Source organism: Dama dama, chromosome 20, assembly GCF_033118175.1.
Source record: "Dama dama isolate Ldn47 chromosome 20, ASM3311817v1, whole genome shotgun sequence".
NCBI lineage: Eukaryota > Metazoa > Chordata > Mammalia > Artiodactyla > Cervidae > Dama > Dama dama.
The window spans coordinates 101849111-101865731 of record NC_083700.1 but is presented as its reverse complement, the minus strand read 5'-3'; the positions used below and the strand labels follow the sequence as shown (position 1 = coordinate 101865731).

Sequence of the window (16621 nt, the reverse complement as noted above, 5' to 3'; positions counted from 1 at the left end):
TGCCCTGCTTCATTTTGTAGTCCAAGGCCAAACTTGCCTGTTACTCCAGGTATCTCTTGACTTCCTACTTTTGCATTCCAGTCCCCTATGATGAAAAGGACATCTTTTTTTGGTGTTAGTTCTAGAAGGTCTTGTAGGTCATCATAGAACCGTTCAACTTCAGCTTCTTCAGCATTAGTGGTTGGGGCACAGACTTGGATTTCTGTGTTATTGAATGGTTTGCCTTGGAAACTAACAGATCATTCTGTTGTTTTTGAGACTGCACTCAAGTACTGCATTTCGGACTCTTTTGTTGACTATGATGGCTACTCCATTTCTTCTAAGGGATTCTTGCCCACAAATTTAGATGTAACAGTCATCTGAATTAAATTTGCCTATTCCCGTCCATTTTAGCTTGCCGATTGCTAAAATGTCGATGTTAACACTTGCCATCTCCTGTTTAACCACTTCCAATTTACCTTGATTCATAGACCTAACATTCCAGGTTCCCATGCAATAATGTTCTTTACAGTATCGGACTTTACTTCCATCACCAGTCACATCCACAACTGGGCATTATTTTGCTTTGGTGTTGGTGAAAGAACAAACAAATCAATGAAACAGGGCCCAAAAATAGTCCAACAGAAATATAGCGAACGGATCTCTGACAAAGGAGCAGATGTAGTACAATGGAACAAAGATATGTTTTTTTCAAGTTTTTTTTAACAATAGTACTGAGACAACTGGATAGACACACGCAAAAAAGCAAACCTAGACATAGATTTTATACCCTTCATAAAAATTAACTCAAAATAGATACAGACCTAAATGTAAAATTCAAACTATAAAACTGCTGGTATAGCCAGACAATGGTATGTTATTCTGCACTTGATAAGTGAGCTATCAAGCCATGAAAAGACACAGAGGAAATTTAAATATATCATTAAATGAAAACACCAATCTGAAAAGGCTATGTATATTGAATGATTTAATTTTATGACATTCTGGAAAAGGTAAAATTACTGAGACAGTAAAAAGGTCAGTGGCTGTCAGAGATGAGTGGGGAGGTAAGAATGACTAGGCACAGGCAAAGGATTTTTAGAGCAGTAAAATTATTTTGCAAGATTCTATAATGGTGGATACATACATGTCATTATATATTTGTCAAAATCCATACAAAGTACAACACCAAGTAAGATCTCTAATGTAAATTATGGACCTTGGGTGGTAATGATGCTCATCACTGAAACAAATGTACTACTCTGGTGGGGGACGTTGATAATGGAGAAGGTGAAACAGTGTGTGGGGGGGTAAGGAGTATATGGGAAATACACCCTATACCTCCTGCTCAAATTTGCTGTGAATCTAAAAAAAAAAAAATAGTGTAGTAAAAAATCCACAAAACAAAAGAGTTCTTCATAGCATATGCAAATACCAAGAGTGGGTAAGGAGAGTATAGGCATTTTCTAAACATATGCAACCAAATTCCTAAATGTATGTAAAGTCCCTTTATGCAGAGCATTTTGCAGGACTAGTTTTCCACCAAATACCCTTTGGAAAATGCCACTAGAGAAATAATGATACTTTTATAAAAAAAATTGCCAGGAATAAGAAACTCAATAAAGAGTTTAGAAGATAAAGTTGTGGAAAGATTGAAGCAAGTTGAACAAAAAGACAAAGAGAATAGGAATAAGAAGAAAGAGGGTCAAGAATACAATGGATGACTTCAGGAGGTTCAACATCTGAACATATGCAAGGAAGAGTAAGTAGGGAAAAAGTGAGGGAAAATCATTGATGCATTTAAGAAAGTTTCAAGAAACCAAATGATGGAATGGGCACACTATATGTCCACATGGTGAGTAAAAATACTCACATCCTAGGTGAAATTTCAGAATAATGGGGATGAAGAGAAGCTTCAAAGAGAATAAACAGGTTTCACACAAAACTGAAGATAAAAATCTAGGGAAGATTACATGGTAAAATAAAGATTACATTGTAAAATAAAGGAGCAAACTGGGATAACACAAAATAGAGATGAACATGCTTGAACATAAAGAAGAAAGATGTATACAGCAGTAAGAGACTATAAGGCTGAACTAGTAAGTACATAGCAAGATAAACACATAACAAAAAAGGTCAAGATTTAATCTAAAACAAAGTTTTGTACAACAAAGGAAAAGTAATCATAGTACTCTACATGGCTCAGTTGAGACTAGCATAAAACAAGTTACAGTAACACACTATTGAATTTCAATCTAATCATAATTATAATATCATCTTATTAAGAGAGGGAAGTATGTGTGGGTGGGTAACAGGCAAAGAGATTAAGAAGTGTTAAATCCCGGGTTGCCAAAAAAAGAAAAGGAAGAGTTAAAGTGTGTTGGTACAAAAATACCTCAAGTTAAAAAAAAGCAATATAAGTATTCTATTTACATATATGAAAGCAAATAAAAGAATCAGCTAAATTAAAAGTGACTGCCTTTGGTGAGAAGTAAATGACAGGGGATTAGAGGGGGTCTGTTCCTCTTCTTTTTGTAATAACTCCTGTAGCCTATTTTTCCTTTAAACTGTTCTCATGTATATAATTCTGATGAAAATAAAAAGTGTTGTGCAGTTAAAAAAAACTGAAAGATTGGTAATAAAGGATATAGCGTGGCACACAGCTTGCAATCCATGATAGCTTTTATTGTTAACAGTTGAAGGGTCTATAAAGGTAACTTGGACTAACTGTATCATTGTATAGGTGTGGAAACTGAGATCAGAAAAGGAAGTGACTGCAAGATCACACGGAAAGAGCAAAGGTCCAGTTAGGTGGTGAAACAGTGATCAGTGAAAACTGCTATAGCCCGGCCAAGAGCAAGAAACAGGGATACAAAGTCAAGTTGCCATTTTTCTTAGCTATGATATTCAGACCAAGGGATGGATTTCAGCTTAGTGACCACCAGAAGAGATGAGTTACATCATTTTAATTGAATAGTGAGGCACAGTCATGAGGCTTCCACTGGTATGAATCATCTAGGTTTTGTTGAAAATGCATCCAGGCACCTAACTGGTATTTAGAATGATGGAGTAAACAATCAGGTATACAGGAATCTAGTGGGCATGTCATAGGTTAGAAAATGGAATTAATATCTTCACCGAGGTATTCAGTTATCTTTACTTCCTCATCCAAGGAGCTAAGCTCCTAAGCTTTGTTCATTAATTTAGTAACATTTTTGGACTAAGCAAACCCAGTAATTGGTTGAGGCCAGATGCATAAGACACATATGGAGAAATCATGTGATAGTACCCTGATCAGAGCTGAACATAAATGTTACCAGCAGGCTCTGTTCTTTTCCAAAGGTTATTTGGAGAGGAAATGACTGGGCTTCCCTTCAAGCACTAACATTCTAGGGTGAAGACAAACTCAACTCCTAAAAAAAAGACTACCTTAACTTCCATGAGGATCATTCCAATTCCTTAGATTTCCCTAAGAAGATGTTTTCACACATGTATCTTAATTTATACATAAAAATGAACATTGTTCTTTTTATCAATAGTTACCCCACTGGGAAGCTGTACGTCTATTCTAAAGGGGTAGCTCTTTTAGAGTTACCTTCATATAGTTTATGAAATGGGAACAGATATGCACAACCCAAGTGACTACCCACTCACTATGGTTATCAGATTTTGCCTTGAATCAAACATGCACTGATTTGTCTCCAAAATAAAAAAAACACTTTCACAGTACCAAAAATTGCCACAATCAAAAACTAAAAAAATCAGAGCAGTGCCATACATATTTGAGTGGTGGCAGAATAATTATAATACTGGAAGGGTTCCGGAAAGGATCACTAAGGAGGCAGCACCCCATACTGGAAAGGATGGGTATAATTCCAAACTGAGTCAGAGAGCTCCTGGTGCTGGCTTCATGTCCATCCCACCCCCAGGCCCTAGATCCCCAACTCTAAGTTCACAGAACATCTACCCAAGTTTCTTGGATTATTTTGACAGAATGGAGATGTCTCTGAAGTTATTTCAAACATCAAATTAAATTTTTTTTAAAAGATTCTGTTTAGATGTATGAATGGATAGGGGGCTAATTGGGCTACCCTGATGGCTTGGTAGGTAAAAATCCACCAGAGATGCAGGCAGACGCGGCTTCAATCCCTGGGTTGGGAAGATCCCCTAGAGGAGGAAATGGCAACACACTCCAGTATCTTTGCCTGAAAAAGTCCATGGACAGAGGAGACTGGTGGGTTACAGGCAATGGAGTTGAAAGAGTAGGACAGGACTAAGTGCGTGTGCCCCAGCAGGGGACTGATTATTGGTACAGTATGAGAGACAGTACAGACACTGGGGCCTGGGGCTTGTTGCAGCTAATACTGTGATCTGCTCTTACCTGTGGGGGCCTGCATGGCTGAGCTGGGTATGGTGGCAGCATCTTGGGGTACAGTGCTGGTGTCCGGTTCAGGGGTGCTGGTTGTTGGTGAGGTGGGTGGTGGGTTCAGCAAAGTCCGAGGTTTCCTCTGTCAAAATGGATGAGGAAAAGTTTGCTACCCATGATAGGTAACTTGTCTTCTCATTCCTCTATTCTTAGCACTCAATGCACCCATTAAACTGGAATATGTTTGTGGATGGGACTGTGTTATTTCTTTTTTTTTTTTAATTCAAGTATGGCTGATTTACAATGTTGTATTAGTTTCTGGTATATGGCAAAGTGAGTCAGATATATATACAAACACACATATATGTTCTTTTTCAGATTCTTTTCCATTACAGGTTATTACAATATATTGAACACAGTTCCCTGTGCTATACAGTAGGACCTTGTTGTTTATCTGTTTTATATATAGTAGTGTGTATCTGGTAATACCAACCTCCTAACTGACCTCTTCTCCCACTTTGCCCTTTGGTAGCCGTACATTTGTTTTCTATATCAGTGTGTTTATTTTGTAAATAAGTTCACTTGTATCCCAGATTTCACATATAAGTGATATCATATGATATATATATATACATATATATATATATTTTTTTTTTTCCTCCCAAATAGCATCTTGTTCAAAGTTGCAAAAATAGTAGATGCTTAGTAAATATTTTCTCAATCTAGGTATAAGATTCTGGGCTTCTGTATAGCCAGAGCTTAATTCACTACCTTTTATATGTATTCAGTATTATTATCTGAAGTCTGGGTTTTTTATTAGTTAGACACAAAAAAAGCATAAAAGGAAAAAAAAATGCTGCAACCTACGTCTACTTTGACATCAGTTTGTTTCTCTGTTAAAAAATGGAAACATCCCTTCCCCTAACTCCACAAACTACTTTCCTCTGCCTACCTCTTTGGTGTATTACCTGCCATTTCTTATCTTAAACCTTGTATTCCAGTAACCTCTAACTATAGTACTTCCCTGAAAACCTGCAGTTTTATCCAGTCCTTGCCTTTATAATAATAAACCATCTGTTTTGCCTAGAATACCTTTTTTTTTTTTTTTTACCTCATAAATATCTGTTTATCCAGGAAGTTTTTCTAGATTTCCTCTAGTTACTGTCTCTTTTGTGCTATTTCTGTACTTTGTATGGTTGCATTTGTCACAATGTATTTTTGCTATATATTTATATACTGGTGTCCCCTATTAGCTTGGTGTTCCTTGAGGGTCTGATTCTGCTTACCATTCTGACATGATACTTGGCATATGATAAGTGTCATAAATGTCTTTCAATGAAGCATACAGTATAGAATACCAATAATGGGAGCAGTAATAAAAATGATTTGAGAAAAATCTAGTATCTCCTCTATGCTGTTCTGGGCAATCTCTGGGGGAGGAAGATTGCAGAAGATTGTTTTTTCCCCCAAGAAACAGTTTTCTAAAAAGCCTCTCTGAAAGCAAGGAAAACAGAACCATCACTGAGATCCAGTGATGATCACGATGAACTCATTTGTACTAAATGTCATGTGTAGGGTCCACTCTGGGAGCTGTATGAACCTGACTGCCTCCCAGGAGTTACCAGAGAGAAGGCCCAGTGATGGCAGGCACACATACAGGATGGCTCTGCCTGTCAAAGCAGTCATGCAGACTCTTATGGAACATTCACAGCACACAGAGGACATAGACATTTCCTCCTGTTCTTGATATTGCCACAAGTAAAAATCTAAATAAGCAATGAGTCAGGAAAGAAAGGAACTAGTTCAACTTTACTGACTTGGTAGGATTTCATGGGGGTTCCTGAAGAAACAAACCTGGTAAGTTTTGGTTCCCAAATATTGGAGAAAAAAGCAGAAAGATGTAAAGCATTATTATTATTTGAGACTGGTGCATTTACATGTATTACATCTATTCATATGTTATCCATTCTATTGGTGAGAAAACTGGGGCTCCTAGCCTTACTCAAAGCTTTCTCAAAGTCAAAACAGTGGTAACAACTGGAGATGAGATATAAACCTAAGTTTCTCTGGCTTCAAAGCCTATGCTCTTATCACAAGATCACTTTGCTTCAAAAATGAATATAAGGGTCATGGGTTAAGTAGAGGCCTATACACTTACAGGAATAGGCAAAATAACAGGAAGGGGAATTAGGGAGTCAAATGCCAGGCCATAAAATACAGTATTAGATGAAAGTTATTGCTTTTAAGAGGACTGGAAAGAAAAAGGACTTTGGTTACTATGTTTAGGACTTCCTGAAAGCAGAGCTGAAGCAATCATAGAATCATAGTTCTTAGCTCTGAAGGATCTTAAAGGTTACTTAATCCAACTATATACCTAATACTTTTACATCCCACTCCTTAAAAACATCCGTATCAGTACCTGGGTACTTGATGAAATACCTGATGAAATACCTCTAGTGATGGGAGATTACTACTTGCATTTTGAAATAGATTTAACTGTTCCTTTTATGTTGAGATAAAGCCTATTTGCTTGCGTTTCTGCTTATTGGTTCTTTCTGTTTTTGGAACCTCATGGACAAGTTTTCTCCCTTTTTAATCTAACTGTCAAGGTGTCCTCACATCATCAAAAGCATGACTTCCCTGGCCTTGGAATTTCTAGAGCCTTCAGCATCTCTTCCATAACATGAGAATGAGAAGAGAGTAATGGAGACAAAAATGAATCAGGATCTGGGTTAAGGGTTAATGATAATAGATTGGGAGTATTATGCATTACATAGAAGGATCAGGATGTGACATCAAGAATTCAAAACCAATAAATAAAGGATATTCTCAATTGGAAATCATCACTAAAATCATCTGTCTGTCTATCTATCCATCCATCCATCCATCCATCCTGCATATATTGAACATTTCCCAAGAGATTGAGATATAGGGCATGGGCAGGAGAAAAAGAGACTAGGTTCTTGACCTTCAGGAGCTTATATTCTAGAAAGACTGAGGCCAGCTGGAGCTAAGAAACAAAACAAACCCACCCACCCAATCAAACCTAGAGAAGAACTTAGGAAATTGGAATGGAATGCCTAAGGAGAACTGGGTATCATTTTCACACTGGAACTCAGGTAGTCTAGTTTGGGAGGGAGTTGCAGAGAAATTCTCTGAGACTTAGGAAGTGACTGGAGAAGATGATGCCAAAGGAAGCCTTAGAGAAGCAGCTGAGGAAGTTTCATATCAATGGTTTTCTGAGGGAAGATACACATGGAGACCTAGTCATGACTAAAAGGTGGTACTTTCAGTAACAGTGCTCAGTGAAGCTCGACCCAGCAGTTTTTTCCAACACCAGAGGTTGTGTTACCTTCCTTGGGAAATGTGAGAGAGTGAATATGTGATGGGGCAGCAGTGATCTTAGAACTAGAAGATCTGGAGATCCATCTCTGTAGCCTTTGCCATTGATTAGCTGTGTGACTGTAGGGAAGTCATTTCCCATCTCTAAGTCTCAATTTACTTGATTATTAACATTAACACTACTTATCTCCTAGGGTTTTGTAAAGATCATATGATATGTAATGGGGTCAAGTACAGAGCCTGATCCTTAGTAAATATTCAATAATTTCCTTTTTTTTTTTTTAAAGAAGGTATAGGGACAGGAAAATAAATACATTTACAGTGTCAGTTTTCTCTTTCTGTTCACATACCTGGGCATCCACTTTGTGTAGGTCAGTAACAATTAGGAGCAGAGCCTTTCATCTATTGAAGATATCAGACCAGAATTCCCATGAATGTAACTTTCAAAGTAAAAATCTGTTTCTTATCCATACTATCTTATCTCTAACATTACAAACTCCCAGCTAAATAGCTAAAGTAGGGATGACAATATAGGAGATTCTCCTTAAAAGAACACACAAGGTGGAGAATAGTGTCAGACACATTCCTTTCTAAGATGGATGGATATGGAAGAGTTATCCTTTTATAACCATTTATCCCTTGCTGGCAAACCCACATTTTTACCTACCTTACTGCCAGGTTTGGGACCCCTCTTCTTTGGGAATTTCAAAGGCTCAGCTGACTTGGATGGGGTAGAGATGGGATGGGGAATTAGGGGCTTGGGTGTCCGGCCCCGCTTCTTTCCTGGTTTACGCCCCCTCTGCCCTGGTTGATGCTCCAAGACAGTTTTGGTGCTGCTGTGGATGCTGGGCTTCTCAGTGTTCACATCAGATGCAGGGTAGGGATTCTTTGGAATCACAACTGCAAGAAAAAGACTCATTCTAACACTCCCTCCTCCCACCTGCATCCCCATCCCAGCCAGAGGGAAAAAAAGACTTGCTACTTCTGCTTGGATAGTTTTATCCCAAGAAGCTAGTCTCTTGGTATCTGACCTAAAAGTTAGAAAATCTCAGAGGAGAATTGAATTTAGATTGGCCAGAATTGGAAGTTTTAATTATTTCTGGCTAATGTAGAAAAAATATTACGCATTTCTTCCTAAAGAATCTAGTTAAAGCATATAAACAACCATAGACTCAGAGATGGAATGGCTCTTAGAAGCTTACAGTCTGCTAAGAATGAAGACCTGAGGCTCAGAAGAGGAAATGATACCTTCCCTAGCTTACACAGTGAGTTGGGATAAGGACTTACGTGTGGAAACTGGGTTCTGACAACCAAATCAGGGATTTTCTGAATCAATTTACTTAAAGTTTTAGTGTGATTACTGCGGTGAGGACTACCGAAACACATACAAGTATATACATCTAATAGCATCTTTCCTTACCTTAAAAATTTGGACTTTAAGGTAAAGTCCAAATTCTTTATTCTGATATCCAAAGACTTTTGTGATTTGGCCCCTGCCTTGCTTCCCGGATATGTCTGATGTCATTTCCTATCACCCACCCCCATGTCATAGCGCCACTGTTTTCTGAATACCAGTTTGTTCAAATATGTTGAGTTCTCTATTCTTTCTGATCCGAATAAATCAATACTCAGTTTTCAACACTCAGCTCCAGAATCACCACCTTATTGAGGCCTTGTCTGACAACTCCATCGGTGCTCCACCTGCTCTAAAACATTCTGCAGAGTACTTTCAATTTACTCCAATCATTCATCTCCTTAACTGAGAATTTTTCAAGGTAAGCAATATCTAATTCATTCCACAAAGTTATTAAGCACTTACTACAGGCTATGCATTATTTTAAGTCCTGGGGTAGAACAGTGAACAAAACATAGTTTCCACTCTTATGGAGCTTACCGCCTAGTGGGGGAGACAGAAAATAGGCAAAAAAATACACAATATAATATTAGGTAAATGCCATGATTAAAACTAAAGCAAGTTAAGGAGACACAGAGGTGAGGAAAGTCCTCTTTGTGAAGGTGACATTTGCAAAGAGCTCCCAAATGAAATAAAGGCAAAGTCTTATGAAGAGCTGAGGGAAGAGCCATCCAGTAGATGGTATATAACAAATGCAAAGATTCTGAGATGAGAACATATTACTGTGTTTGAGAAATGGAAAGAAGATCAGTATAGCGGGAAGTGAGTGAGCAAAGGGGAGAGTGGTGGGAGATTAGGTAGAGGAGAAGTAGCAATAAGACTGTGTGGGATTTTGTAGACCCTGAAAATGAACCTAAATTTATCTTAAGTCTGAAGGGAAGCCATTGGAGAGTTTTGAGCAAGTGAGTGACAGGGCAGACTTAAAAGGGAACACTCTGGCTACTCTGGGAGGGGAGGGGACAAGAGTAGAACTTAGGAGACAAGTTAATAAAGTAGTTACAGTGGGCAGGTAGAAGACAGTATTTCTCGTGCTTCCAAGTAGTATCTAACAGATATGACAGTGTAGTGCTGCTGATCCAGCAACTAGAAAAAATCAGACAAATTACTTTAAAAGACAATGCACTGTTACAGAAATTATGAGGGTTAGATGAACTGGAATTCCACACCTGGATGAGGAGGGTTTTTTAAGTAGCTGACACTGTTTTCTTTCCTGAGCACATTTGCCAAATTTGGGCATGAATTAACAGTCAGTCTTGGCCTGTGCAGAGGAGCTCCACTGGAGGAAAGAGAAATTGATGAGGCTGCTATGATGAGGAGTTCCATGAATATGGCCTATTTTTCCCACAGGACATCTGCTGAGTTTTGAGCCTGCATGTCGGGGCTGCAAAGCTAGGCTGAGAGTCTCTAAAAAGGCAGAGTGAAAATTCCCATAATTTCGTGACTTCAGCAGACAAGGTTCCACCAGAAGGATGAGGTCTACTTCTAACACAGCCGATCTCCTCTTCAAGATAAATGCCTTATTTTGAAATTGTAAGGACTGAAAGGTCAAAGAACCAAGCCCCAAAACTCACAGGCAGGATAATTCCTTGTGGCTTTTCACGACTATGAAGATGAAGACCCATTAGGCTCTCAGTCGAGGGCCCAGGGCCTCGGAATATGGATATAAACCATAGATAAAATTCATATCTGAACTAGTTCAATCCATGATTAGACTGAGAGGATCAGGCCCTTATCCTATTAGCATAAAGGAAAGAGGAAAGAATTCTGATAGAAAATATCAGCTGGAATCTCGACACTTCTTTTATATAAAATATCCAGTGTGTGTGTGTAAGAGAAAAATACAAAAAAGAGTCAGAACAACGTGACTGATAATCAAGAAAAAATATAGACAACAGAAAACTCATGTATGATCCAGATAATGAAACAGACTTTAAACTAACCATAAGTAATATGGTTTTAAAAAGTAGAGGGAAAGATGAAAAAAATGTAAGAAAAGATAATACTCACAGAAAACTGCAACCTTCATAACAAATTAAATGAACATACTAGAATAAAAACACAATATTAAAAATTAAGAAATCACTGGATGAATTTAAGAGTAAAGAAGATCTAGCAGAAGAATTTAAAAATTTGAAGAAAAATCAACAGAAAACATGCAAAATGAAGCAAAAATACAGAAAAAAAAAACCCGATAAATAGATTACAACATTAGGGACATGTGGACACACTCAATAGATACAAAATATGAGTAACTATAATCCCTGTGAGAGAAGACTGAGAGAATGAGGTAAAACTATACTTGAAGACTAATGAAAGAAGAGCTCAGCAATCCACAAGCAGCAAATACAAAAAAACCTCCAAACTATACCAAACCACATCACTGTGAAACTGCTGAAAATAAAATACATAAAATAAAGCAAAATGAAAGACAAAGACACATTTTTAAAAGCAGTTAAAGAAAAAAGGATTTTTTTTACAGAAGCAATTGACTTTGTAACAGAAACTATGAAAGTAAGAAGCAATAGTGTTAAATGACAGTTTTAAGGGGCTAAAATATGTAAACTGCCAACCCAGAGTTCTATATCTAGTGAAAAATCACTGCAGATGGTGACTGCAGCCATGAAATTAAAAGATGCTTACTCCTTGGAAGGAAAGTTATGACCAACCTAGACAGCATATTAAAAAGCAGAGACATTACTTTGTCAACAAAGGTCTGTCTAGTCAAGGCTATGGTTTTTCCAGTGGTCATGTATGGATGTGAGAGTTGGACTATAAAGAAAGCTGAGTGCCAAAGAATTGATGCTTTTGAACTGTGGTGTTGGAGAAGACTCTTGAGAGTCGCTTGGACTGCAAGGAGATCCAACCAGTCCATCCTAAAGGAGATCAGTCCTGGGTGTTCATTGGAAGGACTGATGCTGAAGCTGAAACTCCAGTACTTTGGCCACCTGATGTGAAGAGCTGACTCATTTGAAAAGACCCTGATGCTGGGAAAGATTGAGGGCAGGAGGAGAAGGGGATGACAGAGGATGAGATGGTTGGACGGCATCACCGACCTGATGGATATGAGACTGGGTGGACTCCAGGAGTTGGTGATGGACAGGGAGGCCCTGGCGTGCTGCGGTTCACGGGGTCACAAAGAGTTGGACACGACTGAGCGACTGAACTGAACTGATCCTTCAAAAATGAAGGTGAAAAAGTATAAAAACAACCTAAGTGTCCATCAACAGATGAATGAATAAAGAAGATGTCACACACACACACACACACACACACACACACACACACACACACAGAGGAATACTATTCAGCCATAAAAAAGAATGAATTCTCTTTTGCCATTTGTAGCAACATGGGTAGATTTGGAGGATATTATGCTAAGTGGAATAAGTCATACAGAGAAAGAAAAATACTGTATTAGATATCTCTTATATGTGGAATCTAAAAAATACAACAAATTTAAAAAAATGAAAAAAAAATACAACAAATTAGTGAATATAACAACAAAAAAGAAGCAGATTCCCAGATGCAGAGAACAAGCTAGTGACTTACAGTAGAGAGAGGGAACTGAGGAGGGGCAATATAGGTGTAGAGGGAAAAAAAGAGGGTTACTATGGGATTACAAGAAATGATGATTTCTTCTAATCATCTGTGTGAAACTTTTGAAGATTGTAAAGCAGAACAGAATTTTAAGACTCTTGCATGCAATTAAAATTTTTTAAAAAGGTGAAATAACATTTTCAGAAACATCAAAGCTGAGAGAATGTCACTAACAGACCTAAACTACAGGAAATAAAAAGGAAGTTCTTCAGGATAAAGAAGAGTAATCCCAGATGGAAAAATACAACTGTAGGAAGGAAGAGCATTAGAAGGGGTAAATATGTAGATAGATACAAGACAATATTGACTATTTAGAAAAAGATTTTTTTTTAAATGGCTTGTAGGGTTTATAGTACATGTACAGTTGACCCTTAAACAACATAGGTTTTAACTGTGTATATCCATTTGCATGCAAATTTTTAAAATAAACATGTACCACAGTTCTGCAGGATTCATGGTTTGGTTAAATCCATGGATGTACAACCATGGATATGGAGGGCTTGCTGTGAAGTTATACGCAGATTTCACTGTCCCTAATCTACACACTGTTTAAGGGTCAACTGTATTAGTAAATTATATAAAAGCAATAGCACAAAGGATGGTAGTAGTGGGGTAAACGGAGCCAAAATCTGTTAAGAACTTTGCATTATTTGGGGAGGGACCAGAGTGCTTACTTAAGATGAACTTTAGTAAGTTCAAAATATACAATTCTAGCTAGTTAAAAAATTCTAACAAGAATGCATCACTAAAAAAGCTGAGGAGAGAGAAATGGAATAATAAAACATGCTTGATTAATCCCAAAGACGGCAAGAAAGGAGGAACAAAGAAATGAGTAAGAACTCAAAGAGAAAACAAAAAGCAAAATACAAAATGACAGACTTTAACTCAAATAAATAATCACATTAAATATGAGTGGTTTGAATAAACTAAGAGAAAATAAACATACTAGACCCGAAAACCCCCAAGAACCCAATTATATCCATTTATAAGATGGCATTGAAATATAAGAAAACTTAAAATATAATCATAGAGGAAGACAAAAACAAACAGATGGAAAAATACATATCCTGTGAATGTTAACCAAAGAAGGTTCAAGTGGCTATGTTAATATCAGACAAGACAGTCTTAATGCAGGAAGTATAACTAGACTAAAAAGGGATACTTCGTCAAGATAAAATAGTCAATTCATATCACCCAAATGAAAAGGCAGTCTACTGAATGAGAGAAGATATTTGCAAATGATATTTCCAATAAGGGGTTAACATCCAAAATACACAAATACACAACTCAACATAAAAAAAAAAACCTGATTATCAAATGGGCAGAGGACCTGCATAGATATTTTTCCAAAGAAGACATACAGGCACATGAAAAGAAGCTCAACATCACTAATCACCAGTGCAATGCAAATCAAAACCACAATGAGATACCACCTCACATTTGTCAAAATGGCCATTACTCAAAAAAGAACAAATAACAGGTGTTGGCAAGGATATGGAGAAAAGAGAAACCTCATTCACTGTCGGTGGGAATATAAATTGGTGCAGTCACTATGGGAAACAGCATTCTTATAAAAATTAAAAACAGAACTGCCATATGATCCAGCAAATTAACTTCTGGGTATTTACCCAAAGAAAACAAAAACAATTTGAAAAGGCATATTAAAAAAAAAAAAAAAGGAAAAGGCATATGCACACCAACGTTCACAGTATTATTGTTTACAATAGCCAAGATATGGAAACAACCTACATGTCCATTGATAGATGAATGGCTAAAGAAAATGCGGTATACATATATAATGGAGTATTGATTCAACTATGAAAAAAGAGATCTTTCCATTTGTGACAACATGGACAAATCTAGAAGGTATGCTAAGTGAAGTAAATCAGACAAAGACAAATACTTATGATCTCACATGTGGAATCTAAAAAGTAAAACAAAAAACAAAAACAGAATCTTAGATACAACAGAACAAACTAGTGATTGAGAGAGAGGCGGGCAGTGGAGGAGTGATAAAACAGGAGAAGGGGATTAAGAGGCACAAAACCCCAGTAATAAAACAAGTCCTTGGGGATGTAATATACAGCATAAGAAATACAGTCAATAATGTTTTAATAGCTTTGTAGGGGGATAGATGGTTACTAGATTCATCATGGTGATCATTTCAAAATATATACAAATATCAAATCACCATGAAGCACACCTGAAATAAACATATTATACATCAACTATATTGAATTTAAAAAAACTCCAGTTAAAGTGGAAATGAAACAAACTAAAATTACTTATAAATGATAATTATAGCAAAAGATAGTCAATTCAAAAGGAAGCTATAATAACCTTATATTTATATGTACCTAACAATACAAAATATAAAAGCAAAATTTAAAAAACTAAAAGGAGAAATAGAAAATCCATAATTATGAGTTGGAGATCTCTGACACATTTCTCAGTTGCTGGTTAAGTCAAGAATGTGAGGAAGTGGGAAGCTGCAGCTCAGTACTCTGTGATGACCTTGAGGGGTGTGGCTAAGACTCCGTGCTCCCAATGCTTGGGGCCTGGTCCCAGGGACGGAGGAGCCTGGTGGGCTGCCATCTATGGGGTCGCACAGAGTCGGACACGACTGAAGTGACTGAGTAGCAGCAGTAGCAGTAGCAGCAGGGAACTAGATCCTACATGCCGCAACCTAAGAGTTCGCATGTTACAACTAAGAGTTTGTGTGCTAGAACAAAAGATCTTGGATGCTGCAACTAAAGATCCCATGTACCTCAACTAAGACCCAGCACAGCCAAATAACTAACTAAAGAAAGTATTAAAAAAATGAATGTGAAAATATAAATAAGGATAGAATATATTTGAATAATACAATCAACTAACTAGTAACATAAATAACTAATTAACAAGTGTGTGTGCTTAGTCGCTCAGTCGTGTCTGACTCTTTGCAACCCCATGGACGGTAGCCCACCAGGCTCTTCTGTCCATGGGGATTCTCCAGGCAAGATTACTGGAATGGTTTGCCATGCCCTCCTCCAGGGGATCTTCCCAACCCAGGGATCCCAACCCCAGGTCTCCTGCATTGCAAGAGGATTCTATACTGTTTGCGCCACCAGGGAAGCCCAAGAATCTTGGAGTGTCTCCAGGATCCCTTCTCCAAGGGATCTTCCTGATCCAGGAATTGAACCATGGTCTCCTGCATTGCAGGTGGATTCTTCACCAGCTGAGCTACATAGGAACTACTAATTAACATAAATAACCAAATAACAGGTTAACCAACCAGCCTAATTGACATATACAGGACATTATACCCAAAAAGTACAGAATACACATTCTCTTCAAATGTTTATGTAATGTACTGGGTGAAAAACCAATTCTCAATAAAGTACAAAACACTGAAATAATAAAGAATATGTTCTCTAACCACGTGGAATTTAAATAGAAATCAATAACAAAAATAAAATTAAAAGACCCAGTGTTAAGAAATTAAGTGGCATACATGCTAGTGGTAAAGAACCCACCTGCCAATGCAGGAGACATAAGACACACAGGTGTGATCCCAGGGTAGGAAGATCCCCTGGAGAAGGGCATGGCAACCTACTCCAGTATTCTTGCCTGGAGAATCCCGAGGACAGAGGAGCCTGGCGGGCTATAGTCCATAGGGTCGCACAGAGTCAGACACAACTGAAGCGACTTAGCACACATGTAGCACACACATACTTGTAAATAACTCATATCAAAGAAATAAAATGTAAGTAAAAAAAAATTTTAGAACTTAAAGTTCATGAAAATATAGATATACAAACGTGAGATTTAACTAAATCAGCACTCAAAGGGAAGTTTACAGCTATAAATGTTCATATTAAAAAAAAAGAAAGGTTACATATCAACGATTTAAGCTTCTATTTCAGAAAGCTAAGAAAAGAAGA

At 37.5% G+C, this 16621-nt stretch overlaps 1 protein-coding gene across 14 annotated transcripts in view; it reads right to left on the bottom strand.

Annotated features, from left to right (window-relative positions):
- Nucleotides 1–16621, bottom strand: part of SCMH1 (Scm polycomb group protein homolog 1) — a 209701-nt gene that overhangs the window by 32063 nt on the left and 161017 nt on the right. For 13 of the 14 annotated variants that reach the window (XR_009689256.1, XM_061122238.1, XM_061122245.1 and 10 more), the window contains 2 exons: nt 8355–8587; nt 4361–4487 (listed from right to left, as the gene is read on the bottom strand). The exons of the other annotated variant lie outside the window; for it this stretch is intronic. Coding sequence is in view for 12 of the 13 variants with exons in the window: in XM_061122238.1 (XP_060978221.1) it covers nt 4361–4487; nt 8355–8587 (360 nt within the window). In the remaining variant the exon portion in view is untranslated. The remainder of the gene's footprint in view (nt 1–4360; nt 4488–8354; nt 8588–16621) is intronic. 14 annotated transcript variants of the gene reach the window in all.